The sequence below is a fragment of the Stegastes partitus genome, unplaced genomic scaffold (assembly GCF_000690725.1).
Source record: "Stegastes partitus isolate 25-593 unplaced genomic scaffold, Stegastes_partitus-1.0.2 Scaffold1972, whole genome shotgun sequence".
NCBI classification, from domain to species: domain Eukaryota; kingdom Metazoa; phylum Chordata; class Actinopteri; family Pomacentridae; genus Stegastes; species Stegastes partitus.
In genome coordinates this window covers 34,552-54,331 of record NW_007579703.1, presented here as the reverse complement: position 1 = coordinate 54,331, position 19,780 = coordinate 34,552, and the positions used below count along the sequence as shown (strand labels likewise).

Below are 19,780 nucleotides of genomic sequence, written 5' to 3'. Positions count from 1 at the left end.
TTCTACTATCTATCTGTCATGTCTGTCAAGTCCTGTTCATGTTTGCACATTTTATGTCTTGTCTTTCCTGTTTTATTTTGAAATCACTAAGTGTCTCCGTCACTTCCTGCACTTGTCTTGTCACACCTGCTCCCTGATGGCTTTCCCTCACCTGTTTCCCATCTCCCCTCATTACCTTGTGTGTCTCACAGTCTCGTTACTCTTCACAGTCCTCGTACCAGCGTTACTCAAGTCAAGTCATAGCCTGTTTGATCATGACCTTGTTTCTGTTTTTTGGACCTTGCCTTCTGCCTGCCGATTCTTGGATACTTTTGCCTGTTGGACTGAATTTCTGTACCGAACCCTGACTGTCATTGAACCTGTCTTTTTCCTGAACCCAATCTGTGTCGCGCATTTGTGTTGTAAGTGAGTTCATGACACTTTCTAAATACATGACAGCCTGCAGCATCAAGTCTGAAGTTCAGATGCTGCAGACTTTAACTTGTGTTTGTATAAATGTATGATGATGCAAGATAACAAAACAAGTGACTTTGTGTGCCATTTTGTAAAAAAGTCAGAAAAGCTTTCTTGGCAAGAAGTTAAGACTTACAGCTAGAACCAGAAAACCAATGGATAGCCTAAATTGAACAGAAACAACACAGGAGATCCATGCACAGAGTTCAGACCGGACAGCTTGCAAAGCACAATGCAGCTGTGCAATGTGTCCTACAGTCGGAACATTCTACACAGTGTAGCGTCAATGGTCTGACTGCACCTCATCATCATTCTGCTATAGAGGAAAAAACACTTTATCTTGTTTGTATTTGTTTGAACCAATCATTTGGTTGGGCAGCGATGCTGCTGCTGCAGAATTCTGAAGAGGGAACTGTTTTGATGGAACATGTGACTCAGGTGAAGTCTGTATCTGGTGAGTCAGACGATGGGTAGTCAAGGGTGGCTGCTCCTCATTTGCATACAGTTAAAGCTACTTTATTGATATCATAGTGAAACTTTCAGACTAACTGTGTAGAATGAAGACACATCCTGGCTTATTTCTGGCCTAGAATGTCTTCAGAAACACTGAACTGAACAACACGAGTTGCCATGTTGGTAGGATTGAATCCATACTACAGGAGCAGCCAGTGTTTTCCAGATTGTTGGAGGTTGTGTCCTAAATGAAGGTTAAATGTTAAATCTCCTTCCTGACAATTTGGATGTTTCTCAGCTTCGCCTATTTACGTCACACCTCAACCAGTGAGCGACTTCACAGTCACTACCTCCATCTTTTATACAGGCACAGGGTCAGAAACACTCAATTTTAGATGCCTATTTTTATTTTTAGTTATTTTTGCTCACTAAAATTAATTTTTCTGTAATAATTTCTACTTTAATCTTCCAAATGTCATTTCCTTCAGAAGCTAAGTCTGTTAGTAAATCATTATTATTCGTGCCCAACTGAGATACTAACAGATGAATACCCTGTTTCTGATGATGATTAAAAAATATATCTTAGTGCTGTTAAAATTTGTGTGTGTCTGTGTGTTTGTGTCACTCTCACACACAGTTGTGAGGTCGACAAAAGCAGAAGTGTCTATTTTTGTAGGGTGGTGATATGCATCAGAAGACGGTTGTTTGTTTTGAAACTCCCATCCAGTCTGAAAGGACAAACAGATGTTGTTCTGCTTTAGCGAGAGTGCGTGTGTGTGTGTGTGTGTGTGCGTGTGTGTGTGTATGCATGGAGACAGATGTTAAGCGTGTGTGTGTGCATATATTTGTGTGTTGTTGAGCTAAGCTGCCACAGACCTTGCCTTTCACTGTACGCGATGCAGCGACTGCTTCACTGTAAAATCTGACTTGTTGTTTCAACTCGAAAATATGAGTGAAGGTGGTAAATGATAGACTTAATAATTGTCAAAGGCAGATTAAGAAGCACTGGGCTCAGACATGTCAGAGGCCTCCAACTCGTCCCAGAGAGGAGCAACACATCCAAACTGAAAGCCACACAGACGCTGGTGTTGTTTTGTGTCTCCACCTGCATCGTACAGATATTTTGCATAATTTTATGTCTCTTTGTAGTTGTTTCGTGTCACATTTTGGTCGTTTTGTGTGTTGTTTTATGTTATATTGCATTGCTTTGTGATCGTTTTGTGTCACATTTTGGTCGTTTTGTGTGTTATTGTGGTTATTTTGCATCATTGTGGTCATTTTTTGTCACATCTGGGTCACTTTACGTTCTTTTATCTTTGTTTTGTGTCACATTTTGGTCGTTTTGTGTGTTATTGTGGTTATTTTGCATCATTGTGGTCATTTTTTGTCACANGTTATATTGCATTGCTTTGTGATCGTTTTGTGTCACATTTTGGTCGTTTTGTGTGTTATTGTGGTTATTTTGCATCATTGTGATCATTTTTTGTCACATCTGGGTTACTTTACATTCTTTTGTCTTTTGTTTTGTGTCACATTTTGGTCATTTTGTGTCCATTTGAGGTCATTGTGTGTCACTGTTGGGTTATTTGTGTCTCATGTTGGTTGTTTTGCGTGTCTTTTACGGTCATTTTGTGTTACATAATAACACCAGACAGCTAGCTGGTACTAATCATTGTTTATATGAGTGTTTGCGGCAGTCTAAGACAGTGAAGAATTGAATAGAATAGAATAGAATAGAATAGAATAGAACTTTATTGATCCCTTTGATGGAAACCTCAGGGAAACTGCTGTTAAGATGGCGACGTAGTGATGGTAATATTTTACAGTGTTAGAAGTCATGGTGACGGACGAGTGTTAAACCCTGAGAGACCTCCATGTGACCTCCACCATCACTTTTGCAGCTTTTTACATGGACCACGCTCACACTTGCACACAGATCACGCCATTAAAAGACACAATGAACCTCACAGTCTAATCTGTTAGGCAGCTTAGTATCAGTTTACTGCGATGAAGTCTAACTCCCCTCCATGCTGCGCTGACCTGTTTCATACTGTCAGACTGTGACAAAGACACACTTTCTGTTGCAGTCGGGGTGCATCTTTCTCACTGCAGCTGCCGCCCACATCAGCAGGGCTCATGGAGAATAATGAAACCCATGCTGGTGCCGATCTGAGCCCACTGGGATGTTAAAACAGAAGTGCCTGGTAGGGGACCACTCCCCAATTCCTACCACACCCTGTTCCTCAAACTATTCTGCACAAACACATACGCTCACATGTAAATGAAGCATTCTGAGGGGAAGAAAAAACACCAGAGAACACAAGAGCTCTTACCCAAATCGACTTTAAATGATCTGTATTTGTACAGTGCACAATAGAAATGAGTACACCCTTGTGACCTTGTGATATTATTCAAATGACTCAAAATTGTATCGCTAGTCTTTGCTGGAGGATTGTGTTGCTCTACCTTTCTCTTTAAAATACCCCGAAGGAGCTCTATTGGATTCAAGTGGGGATGTACTTGACCAGGTCCTTTGTTTTTCAAGAACTTCTTGTGATTTTGTGCTTTGGATTGTTATGCAGGAATATTCTTCTTCTTCAAGTTTGTGCAGACTGATAGTCACCTGGTCAGCCACATAGATATACATAATAAAGGCTAGATGTCTCGTCCACGCTGCCAGCCAGTGGAATCACACGGCCACACTGGCGGCCATCTTGGTACAGTCAGCTCGCTCACCCATAACATTGTGTTGCAGTGGTGCATGTGTAGTTATAACACTGCACTTATGGATAGTTATGTTACACTCTCATGGCCAGCAACAATTTGTATTTTAATTATTTTGTATTTTATTTGGATTTTTGTAATTTGAATTGTAGCCACGTGAATAACGTTTGTAAGAAACCAAACTGTTTGTAAATCTGTCAAGATTTCAGCGAGATAAGAGTATTTATGTCTGTGCAGATCACTCATCTTCCTTCACGTACCACAGGTTCCACCAGAGAGCTTGCTCGTATCAAGATGGCCAAAGGGTGATCCCGTTCAAAACGCCACCTTAAGACAGCTAGCCTTTATTATACATATCTATGGTCAGCCATTATATCCACAGAAACTCATGGTGTCATCTAAAAATCTGATCTCCATAACACCTTTTGCTCGCATGCAGCCCCGTATCATCACACTCTCACTTTTGTGCTTCACTGTCAGGACAATGTTTACTGTGGTAGTCCTGAGCAGGTTAGCATCAAGCATGATGGACCCCATCTGAATCAAACAAATGACTCTTGGTCTCATCTGATCAAAGAATGTGCTCCTAATATTCATCAGATATCTTTTCATGTTTGATGTTGTGAACTGTCCTGTCACAGAAACTATGATTTCCTCTGATAACTCCTGTGTCAAGGCTGAAGCAGCTTAGATAGCTTGTGCAAGCTAGTATACTGTCTGTTTCATCATTTCAGAAGGATGACTTCTGATTGATGGTACGATGACCTTTTCTGTATTTCCTGATTACGGCTGCAGCTGTGCTTTCACTGATTTTTTGTTGATAACTTAACTTCCACAATCAGTTTTTTTTTTTTTCTTTAATCTCTGGCAGTCCATTTCCATGTGGAGCCATGATGTAGACATACTGACAGACACAGTCCTTAGGTCCAAAAAAAAAGAATTCTGCTGTTCACAACTCATTTTATAATCATGTTCATACAATTAAACGAATTGGAAATCACAGTTCTACTTTTTTTTTGTTTGTTTTTTTTAATGATCACAGGTATTCTAACTGATGTGTCAATAATCGCACATGTATTCACTTGTTGCCTACTTTGGGGCCTGTACTTTCAATATAGTCTTTCTAAAACATTTGTTTGTGAGCTTTCACAAGAGAAAATAGTCTAGTATATAATGCAGTTGTTGCAAACTGTAGCTACGAGTATCTGCCATCATCCAGTTAACACTTTTATTAACCTAAACTCTGATCACTTAACAGTTTCACAATCATCTTCTCAGTTTTGTTTTTCTTTGAGGAGCAGTAATGTTGTTAAATTCATCTTATTCCTCATAGTATCAGTTTGTTCCAGCTATTTGTTAAATCTAATGATTGACCCACAGGTGGGAAACTGAAGTGTTTTAGTGAACACATGCTACTAGTCATAGAAAGTGACAATTCTAAAACTGTGAGGAGTGAATGTGAAAGGCACTGAGCATACATAATCCAGCCATTTGTAGGTAAACACTACCAAGTCTTGGAGAGGCAGCCCATTAACTCCTGAGGTAGATTAACCTCATCCTGTCGCATCTGATCAGCTCCAGAGCATTAAAGGCCACATCTGACCGCTGCGTCCACAGGCAAACTGTGGCAACGCTGACAAATGAAAAAAACGTCTCTTTGCAGCTTAGTATCATGAGCAGAGCTGCACGGGGAGGAGCGGACAGAGAAACAATCCCTCCGAGGTTAAAGGAGAGGGCAAGGACACGCACACGTTGCATCACAGCCAGCCGTCAGCCGACACTCGCTGCTCAGTTTCAACTGGTTTTCATGCTCGGTCTGAGATTCCCTGAGCTTAAAACACAAAATAATCATCCCACCAACTGTCAGAGACGTAGCCTGTATCCGACACCTCAGCTGTTCATCCTCACATCACTGAAGCGTTATTAACTTCTATTCTATTGCATTTCAGAGGGATTCTGTCATTTTAATATGGCTCATATGATACATCACAACATAAACTAAAGTCGAGCAGCTGAACCTGTAGCAGCACCTGCAACACTACTTCAATACTCAACTTGGGAAATCCAGTTATAGCTTGTCAATAACTTACTCCATTGATTTATACACAATATTTATTAGAGAAACATGACACACGATAAAACAAAGACGGATTGAGAGGTAAGGCCCTTGTGCACAGAAGGACAAAAGACCTGACCAACCCAAAATGTAGAGTCAAAGATTCATTGTCGTCTTCTTGGTTGTTTTGTCTCTTCTTGGTTGTTTTCTTCCTCTTTTGGGCCAATTTGTGTTTGTGATCATTCTGTGTCTCTTTATTATTATCATCAGAATTCTTTTTTGTTTTTGTTTTGTTCAGGTTGCCTGTCTTTGTGGTCATTTTGTGTGTCTTTGTGGTGTTTTGTGTGCATTTAGTGTCTCTTGGGAGTTATTTTTGTGTCTCTTTGTGGCTACTTCATATGACTTTGTGGTCATTTTGTGTCTCTCTGTAGTGTTTTATTTGATTAAGAGCAGGCAGCAGGGCATGCTGGGTGGTCTTGGGTGGGGCCATAAGGGGCTTTAATACGACACTCTCATCTGTAGATATAGCCAGCAAAGGATTATGAAGGATTACTATTACTGCGCCCTGCCACCATGTCTGCTACACACAAATCACCAAATATTCCTGATCATCATCTGCATTGTTCAAACTGCCTTTCTCTGCTGCTGTGTGCAGTGCGGATCATCGTTTAACTTTCTTTTTCCTTCACAGCTGCTTCTGCATCTGCTCCGTGTGTTATTTGTGGGACCAGAGGCAGCTGAGGCATCGCTACTCTTCTTCAGTGTAGTGGACGAATGCAAATACATGATTTAAGACACCCAGTCTGAAGGAGACACAAAATAACAAACAAAACTGTGCTTAGAGTTGAGCTTAGTGGTTGTTTGTGCGTCTTTCCTGTTGTTCTTTGTTGGTTTTGTGTCTATTTTTGTTCATTTTGTTCCTTTCTTGTTTAGTCATTTTCAGTCTCTGTGGGTTTTTGTGTGTTTTTGCAGTCGTTCTACGTCTGTTTTTTGTTGAATTTCCACCTCTTTGCATCTGTTTGCCTTTACAGTTGCTTAACGTCTATTGTCGTCTATGTTCATTTTGCATCTCTTTTTCGTTGGATTGCATCTCCTGGATTTTGTTTGTTATTGAAGCTGCTTTTGCACCTATTTGTGTTCATTTTGCATCTCTTTGTCATTACTTCACATCTCCCTCCTGTCTTTTTGTATTATTTTATATGGCTTTTTAGTCATTTTGCTTGTATTTATTTTGTATTTATTTTCTCTTTCATGTCATTTTGTGTGTCTTTGCAGTTGTTTTACTCCTATTTGTGTTCATTTTGCTTTTTTTTTTTATTTTACTGGTTTGTATCTCTGGTATTTTTGTGTGTCTTTGCAGTCACTTTACACCGATTGTGTTATTTTTACATGCTTTTATGTTATAGCTGTTTCGTCACTGCAGATGTGTTACAGCTATGTATGTTCATTTAGCCTCCATCATTTACTGGTTTGCGTCTCTTTCTGGTCATTTTGTTGTTGTTTTTGACTGTCTGTTGCAAAAATGTGTGTTTTTTTTGTGGTTGTTTGTTTGACTTAATAAGAAGAAATTAACCAATATATGAAAAAAAAATCTCTTGAACAAGTAAATGTGTGAAAAGATGCGTGTGGACATTCTCCAGCTCTTTTCTCTTGCAAAGCAGGACCCCAGTTTTAGACCTGCAGTGCATGGAAGTTATATGAAAAATCTCCAAATAAAAAGTGTGTTCTTTCCCTAAGGGGGCAATCAAGCAGGTGCCTGGTTAGTCATGATGGCTAAACATACAGTGCCGTGGGTGTCTCCTGCTTCCAGCTGAGAGTACTTGTTCACAGTGGTGATTTCCATCAGAACAGGGCACAGAAAGAGCAGGTAATAGCCGCTTGTTTTGCCGTTGTACAGGACTCAAACCCTGCAGTTCTGTACTTTTTGAACCACAGAGGATCCTCACATACTGTGTGCATTTAGCCTTGAATATAAATAAAAATCCAGATAAAATCCTTGATATGAGACTGAAAACCGAGCTCTTCTGCCTCCACTCAGAGTCTTCCAGACCTTTAGACTTTTCCTGACAACATCAACACCTTAGTTTAGAAATCACTGGTTTACTTACACAGGACTTGGCTGTTTTGTATTTAATTTTTGAAATACTTTTTAAACCAAAATCCAGTTAGTTGGACAATTGGACATAAGTTCAAAAGCATGGAAGAGCATTGCTTCCATAAAAGAGAGAGACTGAATGATCTGAATATACTCAAAGTATTTCATAACTACAAGATGATGTAAAGATATCGGTGTAGATTTCAGGGCGATGCAAGAGATACGCCACCCTCAGTATTTAGACCATGTTTATTCACTCCACACACCCCAATAAAAGCATGAGAGAAGAAAAAGACTTTGATTTTGTGTTTTCTTAAGGTAAATAAAGTCATTTACACTATCTGTCCATGCATTATCTATACACCACTTAATCCTCACTAGGGTCAGCTGACTTAGGGCGAAGACAGGGGACACCCTAGACCAGGGGTGGGCAATCCTGATCCTCGAGGACCAGGATTGCCCACCCTTGCCCTAGACAGGTCACCAGTCTATCACAGGGCTACACTTAGAGACACACAACCAAGCACACTCACATTCACACCTACAGACAATTTAGAATCACCAATTAACCTCAACATGCTTTTGGACCTTGTGGGAGGAAGCTGGAGAACCCGGAGAGAACCCACGCTGCACGGGGAGAACATGCAAACTCCATGCAGAAAGATCCCAGGTGTCTTCACCAGGACATGAACTGGCAACCTTCTAGTTGCAAGACAACAGTGCTGACCACCAAGCCACCTTGCAGCCTTCATGTACACTATAAATGTATTATTCATTGGATAAATGAAAAGCCACAAAAAGATCCACCAATATGAGTGGAACGTATTTACTTGACTAATTAAATTTTAGCGTTAGGAGCTTACAATATCATTAACTATACAAATTTACTTGACTCATTTTAATTTTATGGTTAGGACCCTACAATATAAGATAAGATAAGATAAGATAAACTTTATTGTCTGTCACAAGTGACAGAAATTTTTCTTTGACAGGCATAAAAACAAACACATTTAAAACAACATACAAGTACAGCCATAATTAAAAGGACGTTAGGGGCAGTTAAAAACAGCAAAGTGTTCATTTCCGGCTATTTATTATTTATCTTGTAAATGTGCTTACTTAATTAAAACATTAAATTTAAGACTCTACAATGACATATACTCCAACAATTTTTCTGACAAATTTTAAAATTACACTTAGACCTTTTTAAAACTCTACAATGTCAGACATGGAAAATTCAACAAATGTTGACAATATTGTGTTAATAATACAAACTACCTACAGACACCAAGGGTTACATGTGAAATTATTTTGCTGCCATCTTGTGGTTGATTTACAAGTTACACTGTGAATTCACAGTGTTTCTATGGCTACAGCAAAGTGATGAAAACCCTGCAGCCTGGTCTGGACAATTACTGTAACAGCTGGGTTTGTAATAGTCTGGGCAGAAGATACAAAGGAGAATATTGTCCAAAGAAAAAAAAATCTTGCAGCATGGCCCGTTTTATAACACCGTGTTTAAACTGTTTTGCATTTACTCCTGCAGATTGAAGGATCGTTGCAGTTTACGTTCCCATTTAATGTGGCTTTTATGGCTCTGCACAAGAGCTGCACAAAATAATGTATATAGAAACAAACAGCTCGAGCTCTTTGCAGCATTCCAACGAATTTTCAACATTTGTTTGAGTCTGACGAAGAGCAGACACAGAAATTAGGCGGGCGGAATATTCATGCACACACGGTGGTCTGTTTACATGTGTGAGGCTGTGGATGCTGTCCTCTTTAGTGCGCATTCGTGCTGGAAAGGTCATAGCAAACAAGTTATCCAGCACATATAGGACTGTGTATGCAACCCCACAGAGCCACAACAGCTACACGGATGTTAAAGACATCACACTGATGCTTCATCATTTGTCACTTCTTCTCTGCTTGTTACCTTCTTTGCTCCCTGTCACTAATTCTCAATATTTTTTTGATATTACAATAATTACAGTAAAAGCACTGGATCTGCTTGTCACACAGGTGCACACACACTCCCACACACACACACACACTACACACACACACACACAAAGAACAGTTCTTTCAGCACAATTACAACATGTGCCGTCATTCGGCCTCCTTGATGGTTGTCATGGAGATGTCATTGATAAGGTGGGCAAAATAATTTCCCATTCTGCAAAGAAAGTCCTGCGTGGTTAGTTTCACAATTAATAAGCCTTTGCTGAATCAGACCTCCTTTAATGAAAAGACAAATCAGACACGCTGCGGGTTGCTATAGTGCTTCACCTTGTGTGTTCATCTCTGTCAACCTTTCTTGTTCTGCCTCCCTGTAACTCTCCTGAGCTGCTGCTGCTGCTGCTGCTGCTGTTGCTGCTGCTGTTGCTGCTGCTGCTGCTGTGGTGATGGATTAACCGTTTCTTAGACCTGCCTGACGACAAGCCTGCATCTCTCTCTCTCTCATCACATACTTTGTCCGAGGAGCAAACACAATCTGGGAAACCTTGACTACTGCAGCTCCTCTCACTTATTGTGACACACACATACATCATCACGTCAGTCGCAGCTCTGCAACAGGAGAGTAGATGTCTGCAGGAGAGGACTGATCCTGACTGACTGAAGCCTGGTGAGTTCTACAGACATACAACACAGGAGCAGCGATTCCTGACAAAGTTTGCAACTGAATTTTGCCTTTTTTGCGACCTCTTAAGAGAATCCGGTGAGTGGAATTTAATGCAAAAATGATGTTAAGCTTTGAGGTGCTGGAAACATAACGTTTAACCATGTTGCGTAATGCAGTGTTTAATCATCTCTGACTGAAACCTGTGCATTAAGAGCGGCTCGAACGTGTGCACCGATGTGAGCACACACACACTGTGGTGTCAGTGGGCTCTTCTGCAGGATGAGTGTTGAGCTCATCCTGTTCAGGTGAAGTGGAGTTTCTATTCTCTATCGGCGAAACTGTACAGGAAAACAAAAGGCTGCAATACAATAGAGAATGTGCAGTGCAGTTTGTAAGTAGACTATCTGAAGGGAAGCCAAGCACAGTGGGAATAAAGTGCAGACTTTCAGGATGAGTGTAGCCCTTTTTACACAATATATATAATATTGTGGGGTTTGAACCATTGTATTTGAACTTGTTAGGTGAATTAGTGACAACAATCTCAGCGTCTGTGTAAATGTGTTGTATAAATAACAGTGACTTGACAAAGAGTGGCTCAGTTTTACCTGGGATCCTACAGCCCAATAACTGGCTGTAACATAGCATAATAGCATAATAGCATGTTGCTGTCAATATTCTGTTGTCACCAGTCACAATTTTTAAAAGTATATCATTGTGGTTGAATAATTAAACTTGATCCTTCATACAAATGATCAAGAGAAAAATAGAAAAAAAGAAAAGTAACCAAACTGGTACCTCTAACAGCTAATGAGCTAAAAGTAATTAGCCTAGCTTAGCAGGGTAGCCTCTGATTGTAGGGGACCTATAGGTTGTTATTTGGTTAAGCTGCCATTAAATCACAAATTTCCATGTATTTAATTCATTGCTAAATATGCAAATAGTATATAAATCATCAAGAGAGCTAAATAAAAGACAAGTAACTTCTACGAGCTCACTAGCTGAAAGCGAACTAACCATTTAACTAGTCTATGACTCGTGTTTCATGTGGTTACCCTTGCTTTAAATATTTTATGGTATTTTATTCATGTTTGTGTTTTTTGTAAGTATTTTCATGATACTAATGGTCAAAAGAGCTGAAAAAGAGAAAAGTTAAACAAAGCTTGGCCTCCTCAAAAACAACAAGTAGTCTAGCTTAGCAACATAGCTTCTGACACCAGGGGATTTAAAACAAACCAAAAAAAAGCTAGATTTTGATGTGATTTCATTCATGGTTAAATTATTAAACATGGTACAAACGACAGGTGGGTAAAGTTAGTGAAAATCAGCTCCACCTCAACCAACTACAACAATCATTACTTTAAAAATGTAGAATTATCTGACATTTTGATTACATGTGGTAACAGCAGCCAATTTGGCAGAATTGTGGACACCTCACTTTTAAACTTGGAATTAATTTAATTTCACTTACTTTTACAATCATTTCTATCGAAGTGCAGTTTAAATGCACCTCTAATTACCTATTCTAACATATCTGTATTGCTGCTTTCGAAGTAGGGGGTAACGCATTCATGTAATCCCGTTACATTAGTTCCTATAAATCCTGTAATCGTATTACAGTCAGTTACAGTAACTACTTTGATTTTGAGGAAGTGTAGCTTATTGCCAGTGCCGTCGCGATTCTCACATGCAATTGAACGTAAAACAAAAATGTGGTGTATGTGTGGGCATGTGTAAGATTAAAAGATACATTGTGAAATGGTTATCACGTGACAATTCATCTCAGGCAATGTTGCAAAGTAACATAAATGTAGTGTAATGTTGTGTAAAAATGACTTTCTACAAGGAGTAAACAAAATGCTGATGGCATCTCCACTCATGTGGTATGCATCAGACCACTAAAGTAAACCACTAAAATCTACCATCAAGACAAGAAGACACTTGCACAGCTACAGGGTTCACCAACACACAAATGCCTGGTAATGCTGAGAGGCCTGCAGGAAACAATACCAGCGTGTATAATTGTGGAGCAAAGTGCTTTAATGAGTGACCGACCTGTACAACAGTGAAGGGAAGATTAAAGTGTTGACCAAATAAGGAGCAGCCTGACTGAAGGCAAACCTCCTCCACCTCGTCTGTCAAATCAAGTGCAGGTGGTGTTTTGTCTCTGACGTGTATGACTGCCAGCAGGAAGACTTCACTGCTGACGCCAGCAGCCGGATGAAAACATGTCGTCTGACTATATCGAGCCAGTGCGTTTAACTGGATATGATTAGGAAGTGAACACGTTTGTATACAAATGCGACAGAACACAAATGAGACTCCGCTGATGTCTGCTGCCACACGTTTGAGATCCGAATCCTGCCATGAAAATATTACACCTCAGAAATAACGCAGATTTTAGAGGGGAAAAAAAATCTGGAAAAACTAGAAAGCAGAGATAAAATCTAAGTGACTGCACTCCCTGGTTGTGTCCAGACGCTTCCAGAACGTGTCTTTGGGTTTTCTTTTTTATTATTTTCGCTTGTGCAACACCAGTTTTGTAATGCTTTTTGTCACATCATCTTGTTGTTGCACGCCTTGCAGAACTGTCACTTTCCACGACATTTCCTGTATTGTAGCATGTGACAAATACGAATCTTGAATCTTGAGAACTTTCTGTTGTTCAATGGAATTCAAAAGTCGTTTATGAGGCTGCGATATCTGAATAACTGAGTATATACGATGCATGTGTATACATATATATGAATGAATGAATGAATGAATGAATGAATGAATGTGTGTAATTCATGGTTGATTTATGAACTGTAGCATAAACGGTAAAGAGAGCGACAAAAGAGCGACAAAACTAATGAGACAAAAAGTTCTCCCTCTAAAATCTAGCTCAGTCTAGCGAGGTAATAGCTAACTAGCCTAGCTTAGCCGAAAAGCTCCTAACGAGTGTATTTCATGCAATGTAGTGTGGTTAATCTGCCTTTAAATGACATATTTTATGTACTGCATTCATGATTAATAGAGAGGTCCACAGATAGAAAGGTGAGTTAGAGAAAAGTAAAGCTAGTTTCCTAAAGTTAGCTCACAGGCTTAACAAAGTAGCATCTGGCTCTAGTGGATTTAATTTGCTTTATGTGGGTAAATTGCCTTTCAATTACAAATCATAATGCATTTCACTCATTGTTGATTTATTAAACATGGTATAAAACATTGTTCATGATTTCATGAAGTTCTTCTTCTAAAAACTAAATAGTTATAAATAATTTTATGTGGTTAAATCTACCTTTGAATAAAATATTTTAATTAACTCATGATTGATTTATTAAACTAGCAACTTACAAGTGATTAAGACAAGCGAATAAGAGAACGGTGGAGCTAGTACTTTTTAAAGTTAACTAGCCTAGCTTAACAGAGTAGTTCCTGACTTTAGTGGATTTAATGTAGTTGGTGTGTTTAAGCTGCCTTAAAATTACAATGCGTGTCATTCATTGTTAATTTATTAAACTTGGCTCAAATGTTTAAAAGAGGTGCTTAAAAAAAAGTGAACTAAACCAGACCTTCTAAAACATAAGCCCAAATGATAACTATCCTTCCTTATCAGGGTGTAATATCTGTTTTAATGTGATTGCATTTAAATGTATTTAACTCGTGAATAATTCATTAAAGTCACTCCTTGGTATGAATGTTGTAGAGAGCAGATGAGAGCAAAGTAGTGAAACTAGTCTTTCTACAAGTTCCTTCAAAACATTTAATGTATTTGATTCATGTATAATTGATTAAAGTAGTTCTTTGCTACAAGGAACAACAAGGAAAGAGACAGAAGACTTTTTTTATTTTTTTTTTAATGAACATTTTGGCTTGAGCTTTCCTTGTTTGTTGAAAAATCTGTGTATTGAATAATGTAGACGTACCACCACATACATTTAAAATATGCTGAATAATGTAATCAGGGCAGTTGTGCTGTTTTCCTCATACAGTACATGATGAGGGCCACACACACATGCAGACTGACATCTAGACATACTGTAGTGATGCTTCTAAACACATGATGCAACATGTTGATACAGAATTCAGCCACTGATTTATGTCATTATCTTGTTGTCGCACCAATTTTTGTATCAGCCTTTAATTTTTTTTACACACGATAACACTAAAATCCTTCCAAGAGGTGTATTTTCTCTTACGATAAATCCGTCTTTTCTTACCATTTCTTACCATTCAGTGTCACAACTCCATTATGTTTGATAAACCGGGCTTCTATAGGCCTCACACAAACACACATTACATGACTGCTGCTATTTTGCATACATACAAGATGATTTCTGTCCTTTACAGATGTAAATCCCTGCAGTGTTTCGGTTTCGGTGACTCATACGGGAAAATGTTATGTTACTGTCTGAGACGCTGCCACCTTATCTGGCCTAATAGAGAGAAGCAAGGACAAACAGCACAAAGGCTGATAGAAAGTGGCTGCCTCTGCTGGTGCTGCAGAAAAGGAACAGCTGAATGGATTCTGTCTGCAGAAATAAAGACAAGAATCTCCCATGTTTTGCTTTTCCATATTGTACATGTTGGCAAAGTAAATGAAAGATATTTAATCAGTTTGCAACTAGCACTTGAATCAAACATGTTTTTTTCATCCACCTAACAAGCCTCCACAGCTACCTATGAGGCACTAAGCGTACATTTCTGTATACATTATACGTCTACATGTTTCTTCACAGCCTCATTTAATTAACCATTTAATGATCTCCCCACTTCACTTGCTATTTGGCCTGATTTTAGCATACACTGTAAAAAAAAAATGTAAAAAATAAAAATTAAGAAAAACTGTGAAGATCTGGCAGCAAGAGTTTCAGAAACAATACTTTTTTTTTTTTTTTAATGGAGGAATAATTAAACATTTAAAAACTGTGAAAACGGGAGGAGGGAACATCAATTTTCTGTAAAATATGATATTTTAGCTGATTTGAATACAGTGAATGTGTGTAATTTTATGATCACGTTCCCCGGTTAAGTTCCCCGGTTCACGTGTGAGAACACCTGGGATCATTGCATGTTCTCCCTGTGCAGTTTGGGTTCTCTCCGGGTTCTCCAGCTTCCTCCCACAGTCCAAAAACATGTTGAGGTTAATTGGTGATTCTAAATTGTCTGTTGGTGTGAATGTGAGTGTGCTTGGTTGTCTGTCTCTAAGTGTAGCCCTGTGATAGACTGCTGACCTGTCCAGGGTGTCCCCTGCCTTCGCCCTAAGTCAGCTGGGATAGACTCCAGCCTCCCGCGACCCTAGTGAGGATTAAGCGGTGTATAGATGATGGATGGATGGACATGTATGCTATAAATTAAAGGGAAGATATCCAGCGTGTCTGAACCAAGAGTGTCTGTGTGCCTGTTGCACATGTACAGCTGGTTTTGTGTATGAAAATCCTTTTTGTGCAGCTGCTGTACTTTCAATCATTGTTTAAAAGTGTTCTGTTATTACCCACAGAAATCTGTCTGACTACATCTGCAAAACCACCAGTTGGGACCAACAGGGATGGAGGGAGAAGGCTGTAATCCCGGTGTAGCTATAGATTCAGGTAATCCACTGCTGAGAGCAGTGTTCCTCCGTCGTCTGAGGCTCACCCGACTGCTCCTGGAGGGCGGCGCTTACATCAACGAGAGCGACAGCCAAGGGCAGACGCCCCTCATGGTGGCCTGCAGGACCCAGCACATCGATGCCCAGAGCGCCAGCCGGGTCAAGCTCATTCAGTTTCTTCTGGAGAAAGGAGCAGACCCCAACATCCAGGACAAAGAGGGTCGCTCTGCTCTGATACATGCCTGCCGGGAGCAGACCGATCCAGAAGTGGTGTCTCTGCTCCTGGCCAACGGGGCGGACATTAGCCTGGAGGACCAGACTGGGACATCAGCGCTGGTCTATGCAGTCATGGCTGGAGACTGGAAAGTGCTGAAGCTGTTGCTCGACACATGTAAGGCAAAGGGGAAAGAGGTGATTATCATAACGACAGACAAATTCCCTTGTGGGAAACTACAAGCCAAGCAGTATCTCAGCATGGGACCCCTCGGTTCTCTTGATCAGATGACAACCACTGCTCCTGCCTCCCCATCTGAAATCCAGCTCATCACCTCCCCCCAGTGCACCTCCTCTTCCTTATGCCCCCCAAAACCTGTCTTTTCCTTTAAAGATGCACAGATCTGCGGTGTAAGCTCCCATCCATGTTCCCCGTCCCGGCTTCGGGGGCTTGGCCAAGCAGCACTAAATGGACTGCAGCAGCCTCTACTAAGGCTGAACTCTGAGCCCTGGTTAAAGATCCCAGCATCTCTGCTCACCCACCAAACTCATGCAGCTCTGTCCTCAGAGATGGGCCAAGACTTTACCCTGGCTGATGAACACTCTTTTAGAGTTTGCAAACTAGATGGAGACAACAGTACACACAGCTTCAACTGGTGTGAAGGAAAATTTGCAAGAGATAAAGGAGACGGAAAGATTGATTGTGCCAAACATGTAGGGCAAAAGATATCCTTACCAGGTCTTCTATCATCCCACTCTGCCTCCCATCCCAATCTGCATTCTGGAAACCTTAGTACAGATTCATCCACCTCCTCTTCCTCCCTTTCCGGTGGCAAAAACCTCAGCACACCCCTTCACAGCATGGCCTCATCCAGCCTTCATAGCGTCATCCAGAGACGCAAGTTAGGGACAGACATCTACAGCTCTGACCCTCAGCTAGCTGTAGACATTCAAACTCTCCCTGAAGAGCAAAGAGCCAGAGATCCAACGGACGGCAAAAGGCTGGTGCCAATACGCTGCTCCAGCATGCTGGGCTCCAGGGAGTCACTGTCGGGCCCCAGCAAGAGACTCCTATCTGGGTATGAGCGCAGAGGGTCCGGTGCCTTTTTGTTGGACCACAACTCTCAGGCCAGGCCTCGATCTTTGCCACCTCTAATCAACACCCCCATCCTTAACGGTTTTAACCTCAGCTCCGGCAGTGGAGGTAGTTTCTCTGAGAAACATTTCATGCCCTCTGCTCCTCCTGGGCAGCCCAAAGAGCTGACCAGAAGGATGTTGCTGAGGAGACACTCGATGCAAACCGAACAGTTCAAAAGCACAGCTTGAAATTCAGAAGAAAAGTTCATCAGTGTGTTTCAGTGTTTAAGACTCTGTTGTCATGTGATGTAGTGTCTGTGTAGTGAAACTCATTGAGAGAAACCGAAGAGGATAAACACAATTTCTAATGGGTATAACAACATACAAATTATATTCCTCTGCTTCAGCGTGCTCTGTTGTCTCGTAGCTTTAGTGTGCAGTTTAGATCTTTTGGGACAGTTGGGGGCAGCGAACCAAGCTGAAACCACCACATCTGACATAGTTTCACTTTATAAAATTATTCTGGTGAAGGTGTTAGCAATCCACATCCAGAAAACTTGACGAGTGTACTATGAAGCAAGATTAATCAGTTCCAAGGCATGTTAAAACTAAAGTCAGAGTTTTTTGGTGTCAGCAAAGCTGTTCTCTTTTAACCTGATCCAGAGGAGGTTCTTCTTCTTCTGTTCAGAGTTTAGGATTTAAATCGGCTTTAAGAAGTGTCTCCCCATTAAAAGTTATTTTCCTGACAATTCTTTATGTGTTACAGAGTCTCAGCTGAGGGATATGTTATATCTGCAAATTTGTTTAGATGCAAATTAGTAATCCCACTGAAGGAAGCCTGAAGTTGCAATAGTGCAGATTGTATGCTTTGCCATTTAGTTGGTGATGTAGAGAACGCCAAAAAAATCTTTTTATGTTTGGTCCTGATTTGCTGCCAAGAGTGTTTCACATTTGCTGGAAGAGGCTTTGTTCAGAGTTTCACATTTAAATCAGCTGTAAGACGCATCTGATAATTCCCTCTGACTGATACAGAATCTCATTGGGGTAATATGTTACATCTGCAAACCTACTGAGCTGGATGCTAGGAATCCCACTGAACAAAGCCAAACTCTATGTGTTGCATTATCATGGAAACCTATATGCGTTCAGTTGGTAATGTAGGAAATGCACAAATATGTTTTTGTTCTTGGTCCCATTTTACACTTCTGGTTCTGCAGCTAATAGAACATAGACTAGATGATTCAGCGTTGTATTGGTATTTATAACAGAGAATATTCCATCAAAAACTAAAATCTCATTTTGATTTGGTCAAAAAGGATGATTTCCTCGTGTCCTTCATTATGGGTCAGCATCAGAGATTCTTCAATATCATGTTTAAATGAATGAAGTGTCAGAGCTCTGATGTGCAGCTGTCATGTTAGAAGTTAGCAGCTGTAATGAGATTCACTAAGTAGGAGATAAATATATTAACTTACAGCATGAACAGCTGCAGCAACAGCACTTTGTTGGGTTTTAGGTTTTGTTGAGTTGGCTAATACAAAGAAAGCCTGCCTATGTTGACCTTGCTTCATAGTGCACCTCAGTGGAGCGACGTTGGCTTTAAATTCATGTTTTTAGGTTCCTTTACCAACGGTTTCACTTTTCTTTTAGCTCAGTTTTCATCTCAACCAATGCCTGAGAAATATACTTACATCTTCAGCTGCTAAGAAGTTCCACTTTCTTTACCAGTTAGTCTTTAACTTTGTCTGTCTGCTGTTTATGGCTACATGTGATTGTGTTTGTCAGAAATTCTTTCTGGAAAATCAGGTTGAGGAGACTGGAATTATGAAAAGAATGAGCTCAAAAAGTCACTCAGAGCTCTTAGATTTATCACAATGAGCCAAATTTTTTAGATTATCTGTGGTCATTTCATTCCTTAACATAAATAAATCTCAGTTAGAGCAGCTTTGACTCCAAAGCTCCATTTTGATCTCCATCAATGGCTAAAATCTTCAGGCTCTTATAAAACATCTGGCTGCCAGTACTTTCATTTTCTTTCCTAGCTAGTTGTAAACTTGTTCTGCTGTTTATTGCTACCATTAGTTTATCAAAGCTTCTTTCTGGAAAGCAGAGTAGATAGGATTTAAAGGTTCAGAATCAAAACAATGAGCTTAAAGATGCTTAAAAGCCATGTCGAGCTCCATGAATCTGTTACTTTAGGCAAGATGTTTTAAATTATGTGTAGTTATATGATTCTTTAATATAAAAAGCTAAATCAGTGCAGCTTTAAAGTCATTATATTCAGAACTAGGAAATTCATGAAGGTGGTGCATCCCAGTGGCCAATGAAAGTCACTGTGGAAGGCAGTAACACACACCATTTTTCAACAAATATACCATCAGAATGATTTCACAGACACTATAATCACTTTAAAATTCCTCACATAGTGGCTTTGAATCGGCAGTAGCTGAGCGCAAGACTTGTTTTGCTAAAAGCTGCTGTCAGTTGCCATTCTTTAAGAAACGTCTCTCACTCAAGCTG

At 40.1% G+C, this 19,780-nt stretch overlaps 1 protein-coding gene across 1 annotated transcript; it reads left to right on the top strand.

Annotated features, from left to right (window-relative positions):
• Nucleotides 1-15,928: 15,928 nt before the first annotated feature.
• LOC103373408 (ankyrin repeat domain-containing protein 34B-like) lies at nucleotides 15,929-17,509 on the top strand. Its single transcript, XM_008303292.1, has one exon. The coding sequence runs from the start codon at nucleotides 15,929-15,931 to the stop codon at nucleotides 17,507-17,509; it is 1,581 nt and encodes a 526-aa protein (XP_008301514.1).
• Nucleotides 17,510-19,780: the final 2,271 nt, after the last annotated feature.

Coding starts and splice junctions, on each gene's coding strand:
- LOC103373408 (XM_008303292.1), top strand. CDS start 15,929: ATGGAGGGAGAAGGCTGTAATCCCGGTGTAGCTATAGATTCAGGTAAT.